Genomic DNA, 16,596 nt, shown 5'->3' with positions numbered 1-16,596 from the left:
AGAGTTGGTTGTTGCCGGTGTCAGCACGAAGACAGCCCTGATACGGTTTGATGAATCTAGTGGTTCAATGTTGTTTGTGGATTCTTCTCGGCGCATCCTGTTGCGTGATGTGCTAAAGGACTGTTGGCGTGCAAGAGTGACGAAAAGAGTTTAATTTTTTGAAGAACTGTTGCCGTGAAGCTTCTTTCGTATGCCAACACTTATAGCTAATTTGAACACCTGAGGGGAAGGAGGGGGAGTTGGCGATTGTCCATGCTCCATTCAAGAGATTTTATTCGTATGGAAATTGTCCACGATGGGTTGGGGGAGGGGTTAGATTTACAAAAAAAAGTTTCCACGTGGTTTGTGGATGGCCCCCGACACTGATAATAGATTTTAAAAGTGAATGTCATAAAAATTTGTGAAAGAAAATAACCGCCTTCAGTGGATTTTGTATTGTACAGTAGACTGTATATGACCAATTTTAATATTTATTTGTAGCAAAACACTTTCAATTCGCCCACCGAATTCCGTATATCGTCATATTCCCGGTCAAGCTCCTTAACGGTTCCTCGCTCGAAAGGCTCACCCGTACGGTTTTGTTGTTAAAGGTGAACACATGGAAAACGCAACTCTGCGTCGACGATTGAAAACAAAAACAAAAAAAAAACAATAAAAGTAAACCATCAAGATCACCGTCAATCACGTCAATCACAAAACGCTTCCTCACCGAAACCGATCCGTACACGTCAATGTACGTCAGCTCCTCGTTGAACAGCGGATCACCGGCGTAGTCAAACAGGAGGGTGAGGTTTTCCGCCGGTTCCACCGGTCCCTGGGACGCGTGCAGCGTACGCATGTAAAAATCAACTGGAGGAGGAAGTCTGTTTTTTAATTTGATGGAATTTAGGAAATCTCCAAAAACTTACTCGGCTTCCGTTCGCCCAGCCGCAGGTAACAGGCGCAGCTGACGAGCGCCACGCAGACTGTCAGGTTGATGGCGGCACACGGCAGTAGCAGCTTCATGGCGGTTGATTGGCGAGTGAGTCGGTGAACGAATTTGGGATTTTGGGACGAGTCTCGTCTACCGAGGTGTAGATAAGATACGATTGTCCCAAATACCTGTGTGATTCGCGGTAGCAGGTGTCATTGCCGAAAAATGCATGTTTAGAAATTATTAGTTGGATTGTTTCGGGCGGGACCGGATGACAAAAGAGGTGATTAGATAGCTTATGCTGGCTCATCCGTTTCAATTGTTTATAAGGTCGATAAAGTAGACTTGAATCTTATCGAGGCATAGTCAGTTACCCACGACACGTTACAAGGTTCGGTCACGATGAAGCTCGCGTTGCTGGTTTCCCTACTGCTGGTGTCTTGCGGTGTTCTAGACGCGTTCAATCTGACAATCGGAACCCGTCTACCGGGTAAGTTCATCAGTACCCATTCTTAAACTCTGTAATCCCAAAACGCTTCCCCAGGTGACCAACTTCTCCGCTCGTGGCGCCTTTCGACGGGCCCTTACGCCACTCCGCAGACCATCCAGCTTACGTTCGACTACCGCGTGGAACCGTCGCTGTTCGGGCCGGAACATCTGACCGTGATGGAGTTCACCCGGCCGGATGACTACGCCCCGAACAATTTCGGCCAGATGCTCCTGAACTCCACCCACCTGTACATGACCCCGTTGCGCCACGGAATGACCGAGTGGTGGCTGGACGGTAAGCTGTACGGCATCAGCGGACAACTATTTCAGGAGGATGAAAACTAGTGTGTCGTGTAGGACTGTTCTAAGAATAAAACCGGTCGGAAATTAGCTCGGTCTTTTCCTGGCCCCTGGCCAAGGACGGTCACATCCCGGGGCGCGGTTTACCGCAAACTCGAGTTTACTGCTCTATAACTGGAAATCAATTTTAACGATGCATCGAACAGCTTTGCCTGATTCTAACTGGGATTATCCTCTATCTCTCTCGATAATGAAAACGACAACTGGTGGTTTGCACCTACGTATACCGGACATCAAAAAGTCATAAACGCTTGTTGCTCTACAGCGATTTAGTCTTGCGGTAATTAAGAGCCCCGTGATTACGACACTTTAAGTGACCGTAAATCGATCCAGTTTTTATTAGAGACCAAACAATCAACCGAACGCATCACCACAGATGAAATTTGCCCCTAGATGGAGCACGCTGACCAGGCGTTAACGCCCTAATGTAGGCAAACTCAATTAGATGGTAGTGCCGTTTATCACGTGGTGGACCTGCCCGAGGCAAAGAAAGCGCCGCGGTAATCGAAATGTGAATATTTTATGCAAAATACCTGTCACGTACACGCTGACCGTTGCCACTTTTTTCATGGTTTGTTTGCGGCTTTTTTATGACTTGATGTCTTTTTTTGCTTTTTCAGCCTTAAAAGGTTCGGTTTGTAGTCTCGAGCCGGAAATCACTGAAAATCTCTAGAATCAATCTCCAGGAAGATAACTTTTACGAACTAAACCAGATTTTAATAATGTATCAACATACCGCACTCGTCAGGAGCAGATGAGAGAGAGGGATAAGACACAAATGGTAATCTATTTCCGGTGTATCCTTTTACCACATTTTCGTCTTTTTCCGAGCAAAAGGTAAAGTTTCCCTTGTATAAACACACCGTATGCCACCACCACCTGCTACTGAGCTTATTTTTATCGAAGTTGCCCTCCTTCGATGAATTTATTCCGGAGGTGAGAGGGAAAGTTGACCTATTTTCAGTCCATCATGCGTCAAATTAAAGGCAAGTTTCCGTCACATTGCTTCCGGATTGGGCGATCCGATTTCCCTTGCTGGCAGACGCTGTCCTTCGTTGACGTCAGTTATTCTCGGCTTACAAAAAAAAGGCAGACCTTACACGGAGAAAAAAGAGTTCCCAAAATAGTGAACAAGCGTTCATGAATTTGGGAACCACGAACAAAGTGTTCAACTGCCATGGTACGTTTTTGAAAAAAAAAACGTAAAGTGGCATTTGAACATTTTGTTCGTGGTTCCCAAATTCATGAATGCTTGTTCACGATTTTGGGAACTCTTTTTCTCCGTGTAGTTGGAAAAATCACCAACGAAAATGTTGCACTTAGGAAATCTGGAAATCGGAAGAGAACGAGTGTTTCTGAGTGTTTGTGAGATTTTTGGTGGAAATTTTTATCTCACACAAACATACAACTACAAAACTACGTTCGGATCACTCAGCAAAACAACAATAGGGACGTGGCGTCCCTAGTAACATTTTTAAACTTACAGGTTTTATCATGGTTCTGAAAACCCTGATACGGCCTAAATAGGCTTTTATGGCCTACTTAAACCTAAAATGTTACTTGGGGTTACATCGTGCTGCCATCTGTTTTTTTAGTGCAAGAGTGGAAAAATACTGATACTCGCCCAGCAAAATGAAGTCGATAAAGTAGTCGGTTTGAAGGAGAAAAGTGGAAGACGAGGTCTAAAAATAGCGACGCCATCCCCCTATATATAGGGGGATGGCGTCGCTATTTTTAGAAAACGAATGATGTTTCAGTGGGAGTTCACTGTATAATTTAAGTTTTGTTTAATGGATTTTTTCGAAGATGTTTTTCTTCAAAATGGTAGAAACTAATTTCAAGAGTTATTTGAAACCTCAGTTTTCATTTTCATTTCATCTCACACTACACTCTGCTTTGTCGTTTCTGCACACGATTTCACTCTCCTTCTTACTATAGTACTATACTTCTTACTATAGTAAGAAGGAGAGTGAAATCGTGTGCAGAAACGACAAAGCAGAGTGTAGTGTGAGATGAAATGAAAATGAAAACTGAGGTTTCAAATAACTCTTGAAATTAGTTTCTACCATTTTTGAAGAAATTTAACATCTTCGAAAAAAAATCCATTAAAAACAAAACTTAAATTATACAGTGAACTCCCACTGAAACATCATTCGCAAACATTTCTCTCATTGACATGATAAATTAATTTCTTTCCCGAGGACACACACGCGCTTCCCCCGATCTTTCCGTCCAATTTCCACCCTAGCAGCTAATTGGCACTCGTCATGAGGGCCAGATTAGAACGCCTCCGGGGCCTACAGTTCCGAATTCATTAAAGGCGAACAAGAAAAGGCGTTGAAAAGACACCCGTTTTTAATTACCCTTTTGAAGTTTGACGATTGCTCTGAACTCATTTCGGAGCCTTATGTGATTTCCATCAGAGTTATCCTTTCCTCCCCACATTAAAATCGAGGACCGACGGCGACGATGTAGGTCGCACCGGAAATGATTTCTTGCCGAAAGATTGCTGGCGAAATAAACATGCCAACTAAATAACTCGAATGTCCCAGCCCTGGGCGGAGGGGGGCCATTCATGAATGAATTATGCCATCACGAAGGCCGGACACGTCGGACCGATCCACCGGAGTCGATTTGGGTCATATTTACGAGCACCACCGCTTGGGACGCCGTGTACAGACAGGGAAGAGCCCAGTCCAGAAAAGTCCAACTTCGATGTGCAGTGCCTGTGTATCGATAGTGTGCGGGGGAGGAGGTGTGGTTCAGAAAGATTGTTTTCCTGTTGGGAAACTGTTTGGCCGGAAGGCCAAAATTGAAAGAAAATAAATCGCCGGAACGTGATATCGGGGGAGGGTGGAAATAGCTTTTTTTGGAGAAGACAGCTTGAACGGGTAACTGCTACTTCTGGAAGGAATTCCAAACACAAGATTTAAGAAGAATCATCAATCAAACAGAGCATTTTTAAGAATTTTAAGTGATTCACTGCTGAGAAACAATTCTGATTTTTTTTTAAATCGTGGTAAAAATCAAAAATTTAAAGGACGAATACACCAAATTTGTGCAAAGTCCCACACCCGCTGGCCGGCAGCGAAATTATGAAAAGTATAGACACGTTTAATGCCCGCACTGCTTCCAATGACCTATTTCAAAATGGCGACCAGATTCCAAGATTATTGGGCTTTTTGATAGGTTGACAATGGCATAAATAATGCTAAAGGACGTATTAGACTACCGCAAGTAAACAATTTTTTTGGCAGTTTGCCTGTTTGTTTGCAGAAAAGCCAGCCTGCACATTTGGCTTGTTTTGCGAGTTTGGCAAACTGTCAAACACAACAAGTCGACGTCGTCATGCTATCTTGTCGCACCCGCCATTTCGACGTTCCGAGAAAAACGCGTTTCAATGTTTGACCTTGAATAAACAAAAACGAAAGCACGCAATGTAAACAATAACAAACACGTTTTGTTTGGCTGACCATTCTGTGCACTGTCCCGAAGTTTGGTTGAAAATGTTTACGGTAGTCTAGCTTGTACGTGCGGCAAACGCATCCTGACCAGAAATCCCTTTGGCCTTTTGTCGCATTTACATCAATTTTCAGGGAGTGACAAGATAGCACAAGATTGAAACTTCTTTCATATGAAAAGTGACAAAAAATGTCGGAGCTCTATTGGTTTTCATTGAATATCTCAAGATTGAAATCGAATTTTGGGGATGTGTGAAGGTCAAAAGATGAGGCATTGTGAGCTGCACAAAATGGCGTTCTTAACTCAATTTGGCCCAAAATGCACGTACGACAAGTTAGCACGACGGCGACGAGTGCGAGTTTGTTTGTTTGTTTGTTTATCATAGTCTAATGGCTCCTTAAGTGACGTTAGCGAAATTATGCAACGAAAGGTGTTGATTTTTTTCCTCCCATACTAAACAATATTGAAGACTACTTGTGCTTGTCTACAACAGAGACCCTAAATAAGGGTCGAGCTTGATACTCACCTTACTGAGGAAAGGCTATAAAATCACTCGAAAATGAAATTCTTAATTTGACCTCCTAGACCCCAACCCAGAATCAAATTCTGAGCAAATGTCTGTGTGTGTGGTGGGATGTAGATCAAAAAAATATGCACTGGATTATCTGGGCATTGGCTCAACCGATTTGGGCCGTTTTGGTCTCATTCGATCCGTCTTGGGGTTCCATAAGTAGCTATTGAAAATTATTAAGTTTAGTTAAGTACTTCAAAAGGTATGCTAAAAAACGTTACTTAATCCACCGATGGTGGTTGGTGCCTTCCTCACAATTATGTACATATTTGTTTCTGTAGTAAGAATGTCAAACCTACAAATTTTATCTAAATTTTACTTCTTACAACATATCTACATCAACCGGACCCTAAGATGACAGTTTTCGTGAGTTGCGCGTATTCACCGACAGATGGCAAGTGGGCCTCGTCGGAGTCCGCCCATCAAATACGCAACTCAAAATTTGCATAGGAAACTTTTTTTTCGTGACGGTTTTTGCGGCACGCTCACTTCAACTGTTCTAGACTAATATTTGAACGTGGCGTATCTCTAAACAAGTTTTTAAAGAAAATGATTCCAGAATGCTTATTTTGTCGTTTTATATCAAAACAAGGCAAAAACTATATTTATTCAAACTATTTACCATTTTCAAAAGTTTGGCTAGATAATATCGAAGGCCGCCATCTTAGGCCCACTGGGCCCACAAACCCCGTTTTGTATGGGAGCTGTCAACATGCTCCCGGGCTGATCTACATGGAGTATGGGGTCTAGAATCCCAAAAATCATTGGACGTAATATTAGAACAGGAGTTTCAAATCAACAAAATCCCGGGAGCCAGATCTCCGGATAGATCCGAACAACTTTTTCATCAAAATATTTGAGATCCGGCCTCTGAAATGTGTAAAAATGACACTTAGGCGCTCATAACTTTTGATAGGGTTATCAGATCTTCAATCTTTTGGGCTCATTAGAAAGGTCTTTCAAATACATTTCTAAAAATGTATGATCAGACGGGTTTGCTTACAAAAACCTCCCTTTTTACAATCTTTCAAACTTTAGCCAGAATCGTTTTTTTTAGCATAACTTTTGAAGTACTTATCAAAACTTCATAATATTAACTAGGGTTTTGTGGGACCCCAAGACGGATCGAATGAGACCAGAACGGTCCAAATCGGTTTAGCCAGTCCGGAGATAATCGAGTGCATATTTTTCGGTGCACTTACAGACATACAAACGCACAGACTCAGAATTTGATTCTGAGTCGATAGGTATACGTGAAGGTAGGTCTACGAGGTCGAATTAAGAAGTTCATTTTTCGAGTGATTTTATAGCATTTCCTCAGTAAGGTGAGGAAGGCAAAACGATTTTAACAAAAGTTCGGAAGATTGTAAAACGGGTGGTTTTTATACATTTTTATATTCAAAAAACCTTTCAAAAGATTGAAGATCTGACGACCCTATCAAAAGTTATGAGCACTTAAGTGTTATTTATGCACTTTTTAGAGGCCGGATCTCATATATTTCGATGAAAACGTTGTCCGGATCTGTCTTGCGGCTTGTCGTTGGATAGGTAATCCAAAGACCTTTCCAACGAGTAGAAACGATTGGAGATCTGACAAACCTATCAAAAGTTATACGCACTTAAGTGTTATTTATGCCTTTTTTAGAGGCTTGATCTCAGTTATTTTGATGAAAACGGATCTACCATACAACCTGTCGTTGGATAGGCAATTAAAATACCTTTTCAACGAGTTCAAAAGATTGAAGATCTGACAACCCTATCAAAAGTTATAAGCACATAAGTGCCCTGAATTATGAAGATCTGACTACCTAATCTGATGGTATGAATAATGAATCAAGTTGATAGAACACTGAAAGGTATCTATTTTGGATAGCATTACCCCCTAAATGTGAGGAAGGCAACAACCACCTAAGGGTGGATTAAGTAACGTTTTTAAATATCAAAATCGAAAAAATGGTTTTCCCCATACAACATTAAATCGCTTTGCGCAAAGTGGGGAGTTGCTTAGGACCCCAAAAGGATCTGAAAAGTTGCTGTGCTCTCTAAATTTGGACAATTTTATTTTTTTTTCATACAACCATATTACACCCTAATGGACATTTGCTTTGAGTCATTAATTGTGTAATATTCATAGAAAAAATTTGACCCCAATTCTTTGTTATCTCATCCAACATAGATCAATCAAAAATACTATTAACACATTTGTCCAATACCCGTCAACACATTATCTGTCAAAATCGGTGGTAATTGAATCACCCGTGACGACGAACTCTCACTGCAAACAACGACCGTCGCGAATGTTTACCCTCGAATCTTGCGGATCTAAAAATAGTTAGAGACAACCATTTCGATTTTTTTTTCTCTCCTCAGATTGTCATTAGCCACGAACTAAGACTAAAATGGGCCATTATTTCCCCTCAAACTTCAAGAAAAGCGAAAACAATCGGATTGCCCTGCGAAAGGACAGGCTGCACTCATTCTACAGTAATGCCCCGATTGTTTGACATTTGAAAATATATATTCGACAGCAGAAAGTAAATCTTGAATGTCGTCAAACCAACAGAGTCTTACTGTACCTACTGCGATGTAGGTCAATTGCAGCTGAGCTGACAATCCAACTACTGACTGCCAGTAAGAGTGTTCTGTAATGGGACCACTCCTCTGGTAATCTCCAGGACTACCCCGCTGCTACTTCATCAGGTTGGACTACTTCTTCTGGGCGGATCTGGAACTTCCTGGACGGATGAGTCACGCGGGACGAAAGGGCGCCACACTCTTGTTATACAATTTATGTTTTACGGTCCCCTCTTTCTGCCAATACAAATCGGTTGGAGGCCTGCTCGCAGAATGGAGTGTGGACCTTTTTTTCCGAATGACGTATAAATTATTGTTGTAGCGAAGAAAGCAGCCACGAGGACGAGGTTGGTTATTACGTCATGAGTCATGATTTTCTTGAAAACGTCGTCCTTTTAAAAACGAGAGCAAAATCCGGATCCGTAACAAATGGCTTCTTCTGACTTCCCTCTAGTAATCAAAGATGACGGTTTCGTTCTTTTGATATGGGAAATATACGCGAATTTCGGGGGTGATTCTGATGTACGTGGAGAAAATAGCTCGCGGGTCTTTTTCCCTCTTTCTCTTGGAAAATGGAGGAAAAGGACGAAGGGGGAAAACACTTCCGGCACGACGGGATCGTATTTCAAAAGTTTCCAACAATTTTGCCGCCAGTTTGACGCGGGGGTAATTGCCGGATGATCAAAGCGGAACCGTAATGGACACGGGTTGTAAATGTATGGAACTGTGCGTGAAGACTTGCCACCTTATTCCGGGAATGAGGTAAGTCGGATATAAATTATATTTCCTCATAATTTCGCTGCCGGCCAGCGGGTGTTGGATTGAATTACTTTGACAAATATACCAAATCGAACAGAAACCCTGTTCTTAAATACTGATTTTTGAATATCCCAAGACAATTTTCTCGTATGGAAAGTATGCCATAATTGTACAAAGATTTTTACCGAAGAAATATTGATTCAAAATCATAGAAGTCAATCCTAATCAAAAATGTAAAAAAATATTGATATTTTTTTATAATCCTGCAAAACTAAGTCAATAAAAACTCACCTCTGGAATATCATCCGGCACCTTGCCCATCCAGGACAGCGACAGGATCGAGCAGTCGCACCTGGTGTTGGTACTCTTCTCGAAGTGCAGATGCATCTTGGCCGATTATCACACGTCACGATTCTAAAAAGCCCTCAATCTCGAAATCGATAAAATATCAATTTCACTCACTCACTCTCTTTCGATTCGATTTAAGCGCGCTACAAAGTTACGTTGGTTATCATTTTTTTCTCTTCTGTATAGATTATCACTGCCACGAGTTACGCACACATATACACTTTCTTTCGAGGTTAGGATTCTTGCAAGATTTAGAAAGGAGATAGAACTCTGCCATCCGTTGAGTATTTTCGCTGCTGTGTCGCCACCTGTTGGTAAAGACACGAAGTAGAATGACAGTTTAGAACGGGTGTTGTCAAGATTCATGCTAGATTTTAGGTTGTTTATAATCTATTTGAAACATAACCGAAATTTCCGTGTTTACGTCACATGTGTCTGATTTGTACGGTTTCCCTTCGACAGAAAAACAAAGCCAAACTAAACTGACACTGTTGCGGGGTGTTTTGTTTACGTTTACATAACCTCAGTCCTTCGACACTCTCGTGGCGACGGCATCGATATGGGTAAGATAGATTTGCACCGCAAATGACACACACACACACACACACTTGATGATATTATCGATCTATCAATCGCCGTCGAATGGGAGGGGTGGGTGCTGCCGGCAAGGACCTGTCGTTTTATACCCTTTCTTTTTTTATGGGAACGACACCCAACCAAGTGACAGACACGTTGATTTTATAGTCTAGATGTCGTTTGTGTTTATGCATCGAGGGCAAGGCAATCGTCTTTGATAAATCAAGATTATACACAAAGTATCTAAGGAGAGAGGTTTGCTGTGCAATCATGTATTAGGAAAGTTTAATTTTGACACTTATTTCCAAAATAAATTAAAGTAGACTGCGTGAATCGTTCCCACGATCTTTGATTTATCAGTTCCATTTAATATAATTTTGTATTGGTATCCGAAGATCCGTAGTAAGAGGACACTTTGCTATCGGTGTCACCTTTGAGTCTCAACTTCTCAACCTCAACCCAAATCATGACCATTATACCCTCAACTCGTCGCTGTCGTGCTAACTTGTCGTACGTGTGCAGCTCACAATGCCTCATCTTTTAACCTTCACAGATCCCCAAAATTCGTTTTCAATCTTGAGATAGTCAATAAAAACCGAAAAAACTCCGTGCATTTTTGTCACTTCTTATATGAAACAAGTTTCAATCTTGTCGTGCTATCTTGGCACAGCCTGAAAATGGATGTAAGTGCGACAATTGGCCAAAGGGATTTCAGGTCAGAATGCGTTTGACACAGAACCAACCACACAATACATGTTTGTTATTGTTTACATTGCGTGCTCTCGTTTTTGTCTTTTCAAGGTCAAACATCAAAACTTGTTTTTTTCTCGGAACATCAAAAAGCGACGTACGACAAGTTAGCACGACGGCGTCGAACTAATCATCTTTCTTTAAAACAAAGTTTTAGATTCACCAAGGTCACCAAAGTCACCAAGGTCAACACAGCAAAAAAAAGTAGTAATCCAGCTGCGTGTAGAAGTCCTGGGTGTAAAATAAATTTTACATTATTTTATTAAATTATATGTAGTATTACACCCTGAAATATGTAGCCCAGCAGTACTGCCGTTTTACGGCGATATGATGTATACGCCATTTTGGACATTTTCAATTTTATTGTACAGTCTGATAAAGAATCTTATAAGCTACTTCCTGACGAAAGAATTTTTCAAAAAACTGCTCTGGGGCCCATTTTATTAAGCAAACAAACAATGATGTATACGCCAATTTTACTCATCATGATGTATGTATACATTGAGAATTCATAGAAGTCAAATTCAATACTGTTTGAATGTTGATTTGAGGTTTTGGGACCAAATCAAGATTGGGCAATATTTTATTACATTATTTCGATTTAATTCTTAAGGGGACGTCCATTAGGCATCATCCATAAAGTACGTCACGTTCTGAGGGAAGAAGCGGGTTTTGAGAAAGCGTGACGTTGCGTGTTAAAAGCATAGGGAAATCGTGACAAAGGGAGTGTAGTAAATTTTGGCTGATATTAATGTGACGTACTTAATGGATGACACCTTATCCACATCCACGTACCCCCTTTTTGAAAATTCTAGACTCACCCACCTCCCTTGCTGACAATTGTTCATGCAAAAAATGTGTTTATGGAGCGTAGACAATCGCTAAGGGAGCGTTATTTTATTACGTAACGCAAAAATCGGATTTTAGACCCCACCCCCTCGTAACAAAATTTCTAGACAAATTTTAAAAATTTTGTATGGAGCATCCGACCCCCTCCCCCAACTGCGTTACGTAATAAAAGAACGCTCCCTAATACCTTCCCCTTAAAGTATCCACGTGGACAATGCATTACGGGATCCACTCAGCTATCAAAATAGCTGGCACAAAAAAAACCAACTTTGATCGAGCAATGTATACATACATCATTGGGCAGGAAAAGTAGTGATTTTTTATTGCTATTTTTACGGCCGAATGATGTTTGTGGTTTAAAATCGTAGAGAACAGGAAAAAACAAGAAATTTTGTAGGGGCCACATTTTTATTGTACTTTTTAACAGTTTCTACAGAGCAGACCTCAAATTAGTCATTTTAAATTGAAAAAAAATGAACAAAAACAGAAAATCGTGTCTACAGCAAAATCACCTCAATGGCGTATACATCATATCGCCGTAAAACGGCAGAGTATGGGAAAGCTACTTGACCGAAATGTCAAGCTCTTATACAAAAATCATTTACTGAAACTGTTTTTTTCAAAAGAGCTCTAAACATCAAAATTTTCAAAATCCGAACACGAGAGTCGATTCTCCAGATAATTTTACATAAAAGTCTCCATATTGACCATTGTCCCAAGTCCAATCCTTGTGAAGTTACAATGATTTTAAAATTAAAAATGTTGAAAAAATAGGTTTTTTGATGGTTTTTGGCAATTTCTATATGACCGACTTGATTTTTCAGTCTCAAAAATATTTTTATCGGAAAGCTCGTCCCATTTCCCATAAGTTTGCCTTTGACCACATTTCAATTGGATGTATGGGCTTACAGATATAAGCTTATTACATTGCTCATAACTGAAAACATAATTTTTTTTCAGTGTAGTATAGTAACCTGGATAGTAAATTATCTTATATCTGTAAGCCCATACATCCAATTGAAATGTGGTCAAAGGCAAACTTATGGGAAATCAGACGAGCTTTCCGATAAAAATATTTCCGAGACTGAAAAATCAAGTCTGTCATATAGAAATTGCAAAAAACCGTCAAAAACCCTATTTTTTCAACATTTTTAATTTTAAAATCATTGTAACTTCACAAGGATTGGACTTAGGACAATGGTCAATATGGAGACTTTTATGTAAAATTGTCTGGAGAATCGACTCTCGTGTTTGGATTTTGAAAATTTTGATTTTTAGAGCACTTTTGAAAAAAACAGTTTCAGTAAATGATTTTTGTATTTTTTTAGGTGAGTTGCTCCATCCTGCATTTTTCGTGACTCTTTTTGTAACATCTTAGGCTATTTTCACAAAAAATTTGAACGAAAAAAAATCGTGGGCTCACCCTCAAATTTGACTTTTAAACTTAAAAATCAAAAAATCTCATACAAGTGGAATGTTTTTTTCTTTCAGTGTATTTTTTTCGGAAAGCCCGTCAAATTTCCTACAAGTTTGTCTTTGACCACTTTTTGATACGATGCAACGGCTTCGAGATACAGTAATTTTTAAATTGCTAAATACTAAAATATTTAAATACCTTACGCCCTTCCAAATGTCATCATCGAGTGTAACTGGCTCCATATACACAAAAATGGCTTATATAAGCGTAGAATAACATGTCTACAAAGTTTCATTGAAATCGGAGAAGGTCGAGAAAAAAGTACTCAAAAAATTTCTGTTTTGGGCTGGAATTGCTCTATATGCGTTTATCCTTTCCATTCATCTTCGGCCTGATGGCCGAGCGGGCTAAGGCGCCAGTCCATACTGTTGGTGCTGGGTTTGAATCCCGTCGGTTGCAACTTTTTTTTATGTTAAAAAAAATGTACATGCAGTGTGTAATATTAAGTATCTTTTTTGACGAAGGCGATGTGCATGCTTTTGCATGCGATTTTATCATCGGATTTTTTGCTGTGAAGCTTTATCCACAGAACATCTTGCGTAATTTCCCGTTCCTTTTTACTTCAAATCCCCGGTATTTTCGAATAAATCACAAACAAGATCCACAAACTCGGACTCGAGTCCTGTCCTCTGGACATTTTCCACCCAACTGGCTTCTGTGCGTCGTGAGCTGACCTAAGCCGGGAGGATTAAATTGTTATTTTCAACCACACCGGGCCAAATCCTCCGGGCCCGGAAAGAAGACACTAGCAGCACAGTTTAACAGTCGTTAGGTCCCCTAATACCTCCATGACCTCCAAGGTATGGCGCGAGTGCGGACGTGCTATGTCCTACCTTGGCAACAATTCGAAGAAATCAACCGGGCAAAGTCCACCTTTGTTGGACGTGGAATAGCAAATAGATTGCTCCCATTTAAATAATTAGAAATGGAATAATTCGTTCCTTGCAGCTCACAACTCAACCCACCTAGTGTGATCCACGTGGTGGTTTATGGTCATTGCTGGCTAACCAAGCGCAGCACCTTTCACGTTTAATATTTAAATGATGTTATATCCTTTCGCCGCGCGGAAGGTCGGATTTTTCAAGTTTTATAATGACCATGAAATTGTCGAAATACACGCTTCGATGATTAAGCCTTATTTTGTACCAGTGTGTGTACGGTGTGAGTATAAGCGATTATACAACTCACGTCCAAGTCCAAAGAAGGGTTTGAGGTTGGGGTGCTTTAAAGTGAAATTATCGGAAAAGTTTATTCCAAGAATCTACGGTACGTACTTACCGTGCACGTGCCGCAATGGAATGGGTTGACATTTCCAATAATTAACTTTGAGCAGTCGTACGGACTATAGTTGAGCTTTGTGAGAGTGAGAAAACTTTAAAATTATTGGATCCATCGCTAAGCAGAACTTATCACGCGGTTTATTTCAGTCGTGCTTTGATCAAACTACTACTTTTTGTCATACAATGAACTTAATCACAGAGATCTTAAATTCAGCTAGACACCTGTAACTTGTTACGACGGTAGACACATAGGTCTTAGCTACATGGAGTTCTTGGGCGACTCCGGAAATGCCAACATACCAATAAGGATGTCTACCAGACTCGCAGAATCTTTACTAGCATAGTCCTGAATCAAAATTCAACGACCTGTTACTTGCAATCGGTGTAGTCACGCAGATCTCCCAGGAGATCCCTACACCTACACAACAACTGCTTACTGAAGCTGTTTCCATTACATCGCAAAATCAGAGACAGAAACACGACGTTCCTGCATTTTGAACCATTCTTGTCAGACGCTAAATGTCAGCTTCAAACACACCTTCGAAACTATCAAAACATTCCAACAATGCAATCCAACCAAGCCAATAAATCCTAGCCGTTGTCGTCGTGCGGTCGTCACAGGGTGGCGCCACTAAGCTTTCCTGAAGGGAAATTCCCCCCCCCCCCCCCCCCCTCCCTCTTCCCTCTCCGGAACCGGTTTCACTTCGTCGATATCGATCCGAAAACTGCACACCGGGAAAGTACACGCATCCCCTGCCTGGCGTGTTCTCATTGGGGTCAGAACGTGCTACCCGGAAGGAGAAGGGGGGGCAGACGGGGTCAAATTAGACTTTACAACAAATGATTGCGACATCATCGACATAACCTCCCCCCCTTCAAGCGACGAGAGGAGCTCATGAATAAGCAAATCGACTTTCGGCGGGCTTCGATTTGATTACTGATTCCAAACGGCAATCACGGCAACGGGATAACTAAGGGATTGGCGCGAATTACGGAACGGAACTTGAAAAAAAAAAAAATTCAGGACATGACATCCAGAGCAACATTTGAAAGGGGCGGTACGACATTGCTCTTACGGCCTTTCGTCCCATTTAAACGCGTGTAATGAAAGGCCGTAAGAGCAATGTCGTACCGCCCCTTTCAAATGTTGCTCCAGACATAAAAAAAGTTTTGTGTAAGAGCATCAAACTAAATAAATAACAAAACGCTATAGTATCGAGCGATCGCCAGGAAACGTTTCGTAATTGGAGGACGAACTCATTGGGAGCCGATTCGGTTAGTTGTCATATTGATGTCGTCCATATTTGGAACTTCCCAGCCGTGCTGAATTTATTAGCATAACATTTTCATTTTCGGTGGCTCGTGTTAAAATAGATCGTGCGTTATCAAGCAGAAGGTTGTGAATTCGATAACTATTAAATGAAATAGTGTTTATAACTGAACCCAGATGAAAGTTGTTGAATTATCATGAAATCTCGTTTTACTTTTGAAATTAAATTATAGGGACGTCGTACAAGCATAAAATTCACAACTGCCAAGTTTTCCACAATAATAACTATTACTTTGGATGGATATGATAATTTTCCATGTTTTCCAACTATTTGAACCACACAAAAAATAACATATTTCCACATCAAAGTTCTTATTGAAGCAGTGAGCAGAAGTTGTAAAATGTATGAATGCTGAAAATTTTAATTTTGCCAACATTTTTTTTTTTAATTGCTCAAATTAATGGATGGAATGCAGATATTTAATCATTCTATACGGAATTTTATAATAAAATGACTCTTTTATAAGCCATCTTATTGATAAAAGCAGATTCTGTAGGTACAAAATTATATAGGACATTTAAAAAAGGGGTATAACGTCATGATTCGGAATCCGAACACTTGGTAGCATATCATTTTTGTTACTGCTGGCAAAAAATCATGCAACAATTTGGAAATGTAGAAATATCATCAGGATGTAGTTTAAACAGTCAGTTTTAAGAGAATGCATGCAAAATATGTCTTTTTTCAATTTTTCATCAGAATATTGAAATAAAAATGACATGTTGTGCTTCGAATCCCGGACACTGATAAAAGCTGATTCGAAATCCGAATACTTTTGCTTCGAATTCCGAAAACTCGATTTTTCTTATGAACCGCACAAATTTTAACGGAAATGTTAGTGAATTGCATTCTTTAGG

General features: G+C 40.4%; 3 protein-coding genes across 5 annotated transcripts in view; 1 reads left to right on the top strand and 2 right to left on the bottom strand.

Moving 5' to 3' along the window:
* Positions 1 to 9,784, bottom strand: part of LOC6039604 (tubby-related protein 4) — a 64,455-nt gene extending 54,671 nt beyond the window's left edge. For all 3 annotated transcript variants that reach the window (XM_038263930.1, XM_038263991.1, XM_038264042.1), the window contains exon 1: positions 9,420 to 9,784. In XM_038263930.1, the coding sequence (XP_038119858.1) occupies positions 9,420 to 9,515 (96 nt within the window). In that variant the 5' untranslated portion in view covers positions 9,516 to 9,784. The remainder of the gene's footprint in view (positions 1 to 9,419) is intronic.
* On the bottom strand, positions 453 to 1,044 carry LOC119770114. The gene is made up of 3 exons (XM_038264451.1): positions 909 to 1,044; positions 710 to 849; positions 453 to 613 (listed from the first exon to the last, which is right to left on the bottom strand). The coding sequence occupies exons 1-3, from the start codon at positions 1,003 to 1,005 to the stop codon at positions 491 to 493; spliced, it is 360 nt and encodes a 119-aa protein (XP_038120379.1). The 5' UTR covers positions 1,006 to 1,044; the 3' UTR covers positions 453 to 490.
* LOC6039627 lies at positions 1,274 to 1,792 on the top strand. The gene is made up of 2 exons (XM_001849121.2): positions 1,274 to 1,403; positions 1,458 to 1,792. The coding sequence occupies exons 1-2, from the start codon at positions 1,316 to 1,318 to the stop codon at positions 1,745 to 1,747; spliced, it is 378 nt and encodes a 125-aa protein (XP_001849173.2). The 5' UTR covers positions 1,274 to 1,315; the 3' UTR covers positions 1,748 to 1,792.
* Positions 9,785 to 16,596: the final 6,812 nt, after the last annotated feature.

This window comes from Culex quinquefasciatus, chromosome 1 (assembly GCF_015732765.1).
Source record: "Culex quinquefasciatus strain JHB chromosome 1, VPISU_Cqui_1.0_pri_paternal, whole genome shotgun sequence".
Classification (NCBI taxonomy): Eukaryota; Metazoa; Arthropoda; class Insecta; order Diptera; family Culicidae; genus Culex; species Culex quinquefasciatus.
The sequence above is the reverse complement of the archived record's forward strand: the minus strand, read 5'-3'. Positions and strand labels throughout refer to the sequence as shown.

Coding starts and splice junctions, on each gene's coding strand:
- LOC119770114 (XM_038264451.1), bottom strand. CDS start 1,005: ATGAAGCTGCTACTGCCGTGTGCCGCCATCAACCTGACAGTCTGCGTG. Junction 850..908: donor GCTGGGCGAACGGAAGCCGA/GTAAGTTTTTGG, acceptor TTCCTCCTCCAG/TTGATTTTTACATGCGTACG. Junction 614..709: donor ACGTGTACGGATCGGTTTCG/GTGAGGAAGCGT, acceptor TCGTCGACGCAG/AGTTGCGTTTTCCATGTGTT.
- LOC6039627 (XM_001849121.2), top strand. CDS start 1,316: ATGAAGCTCGCGTTGCTGGTTTCCCTACTGCTGGTGTCTTGCGGTGTT. Junction 1,404..1,457: donor AATCGGAACCCGTCTACCGG/GTAAGTTCATCA, acceptor ACGCTTCCCCAG/GTGACCAACTTCTCCGCTCG.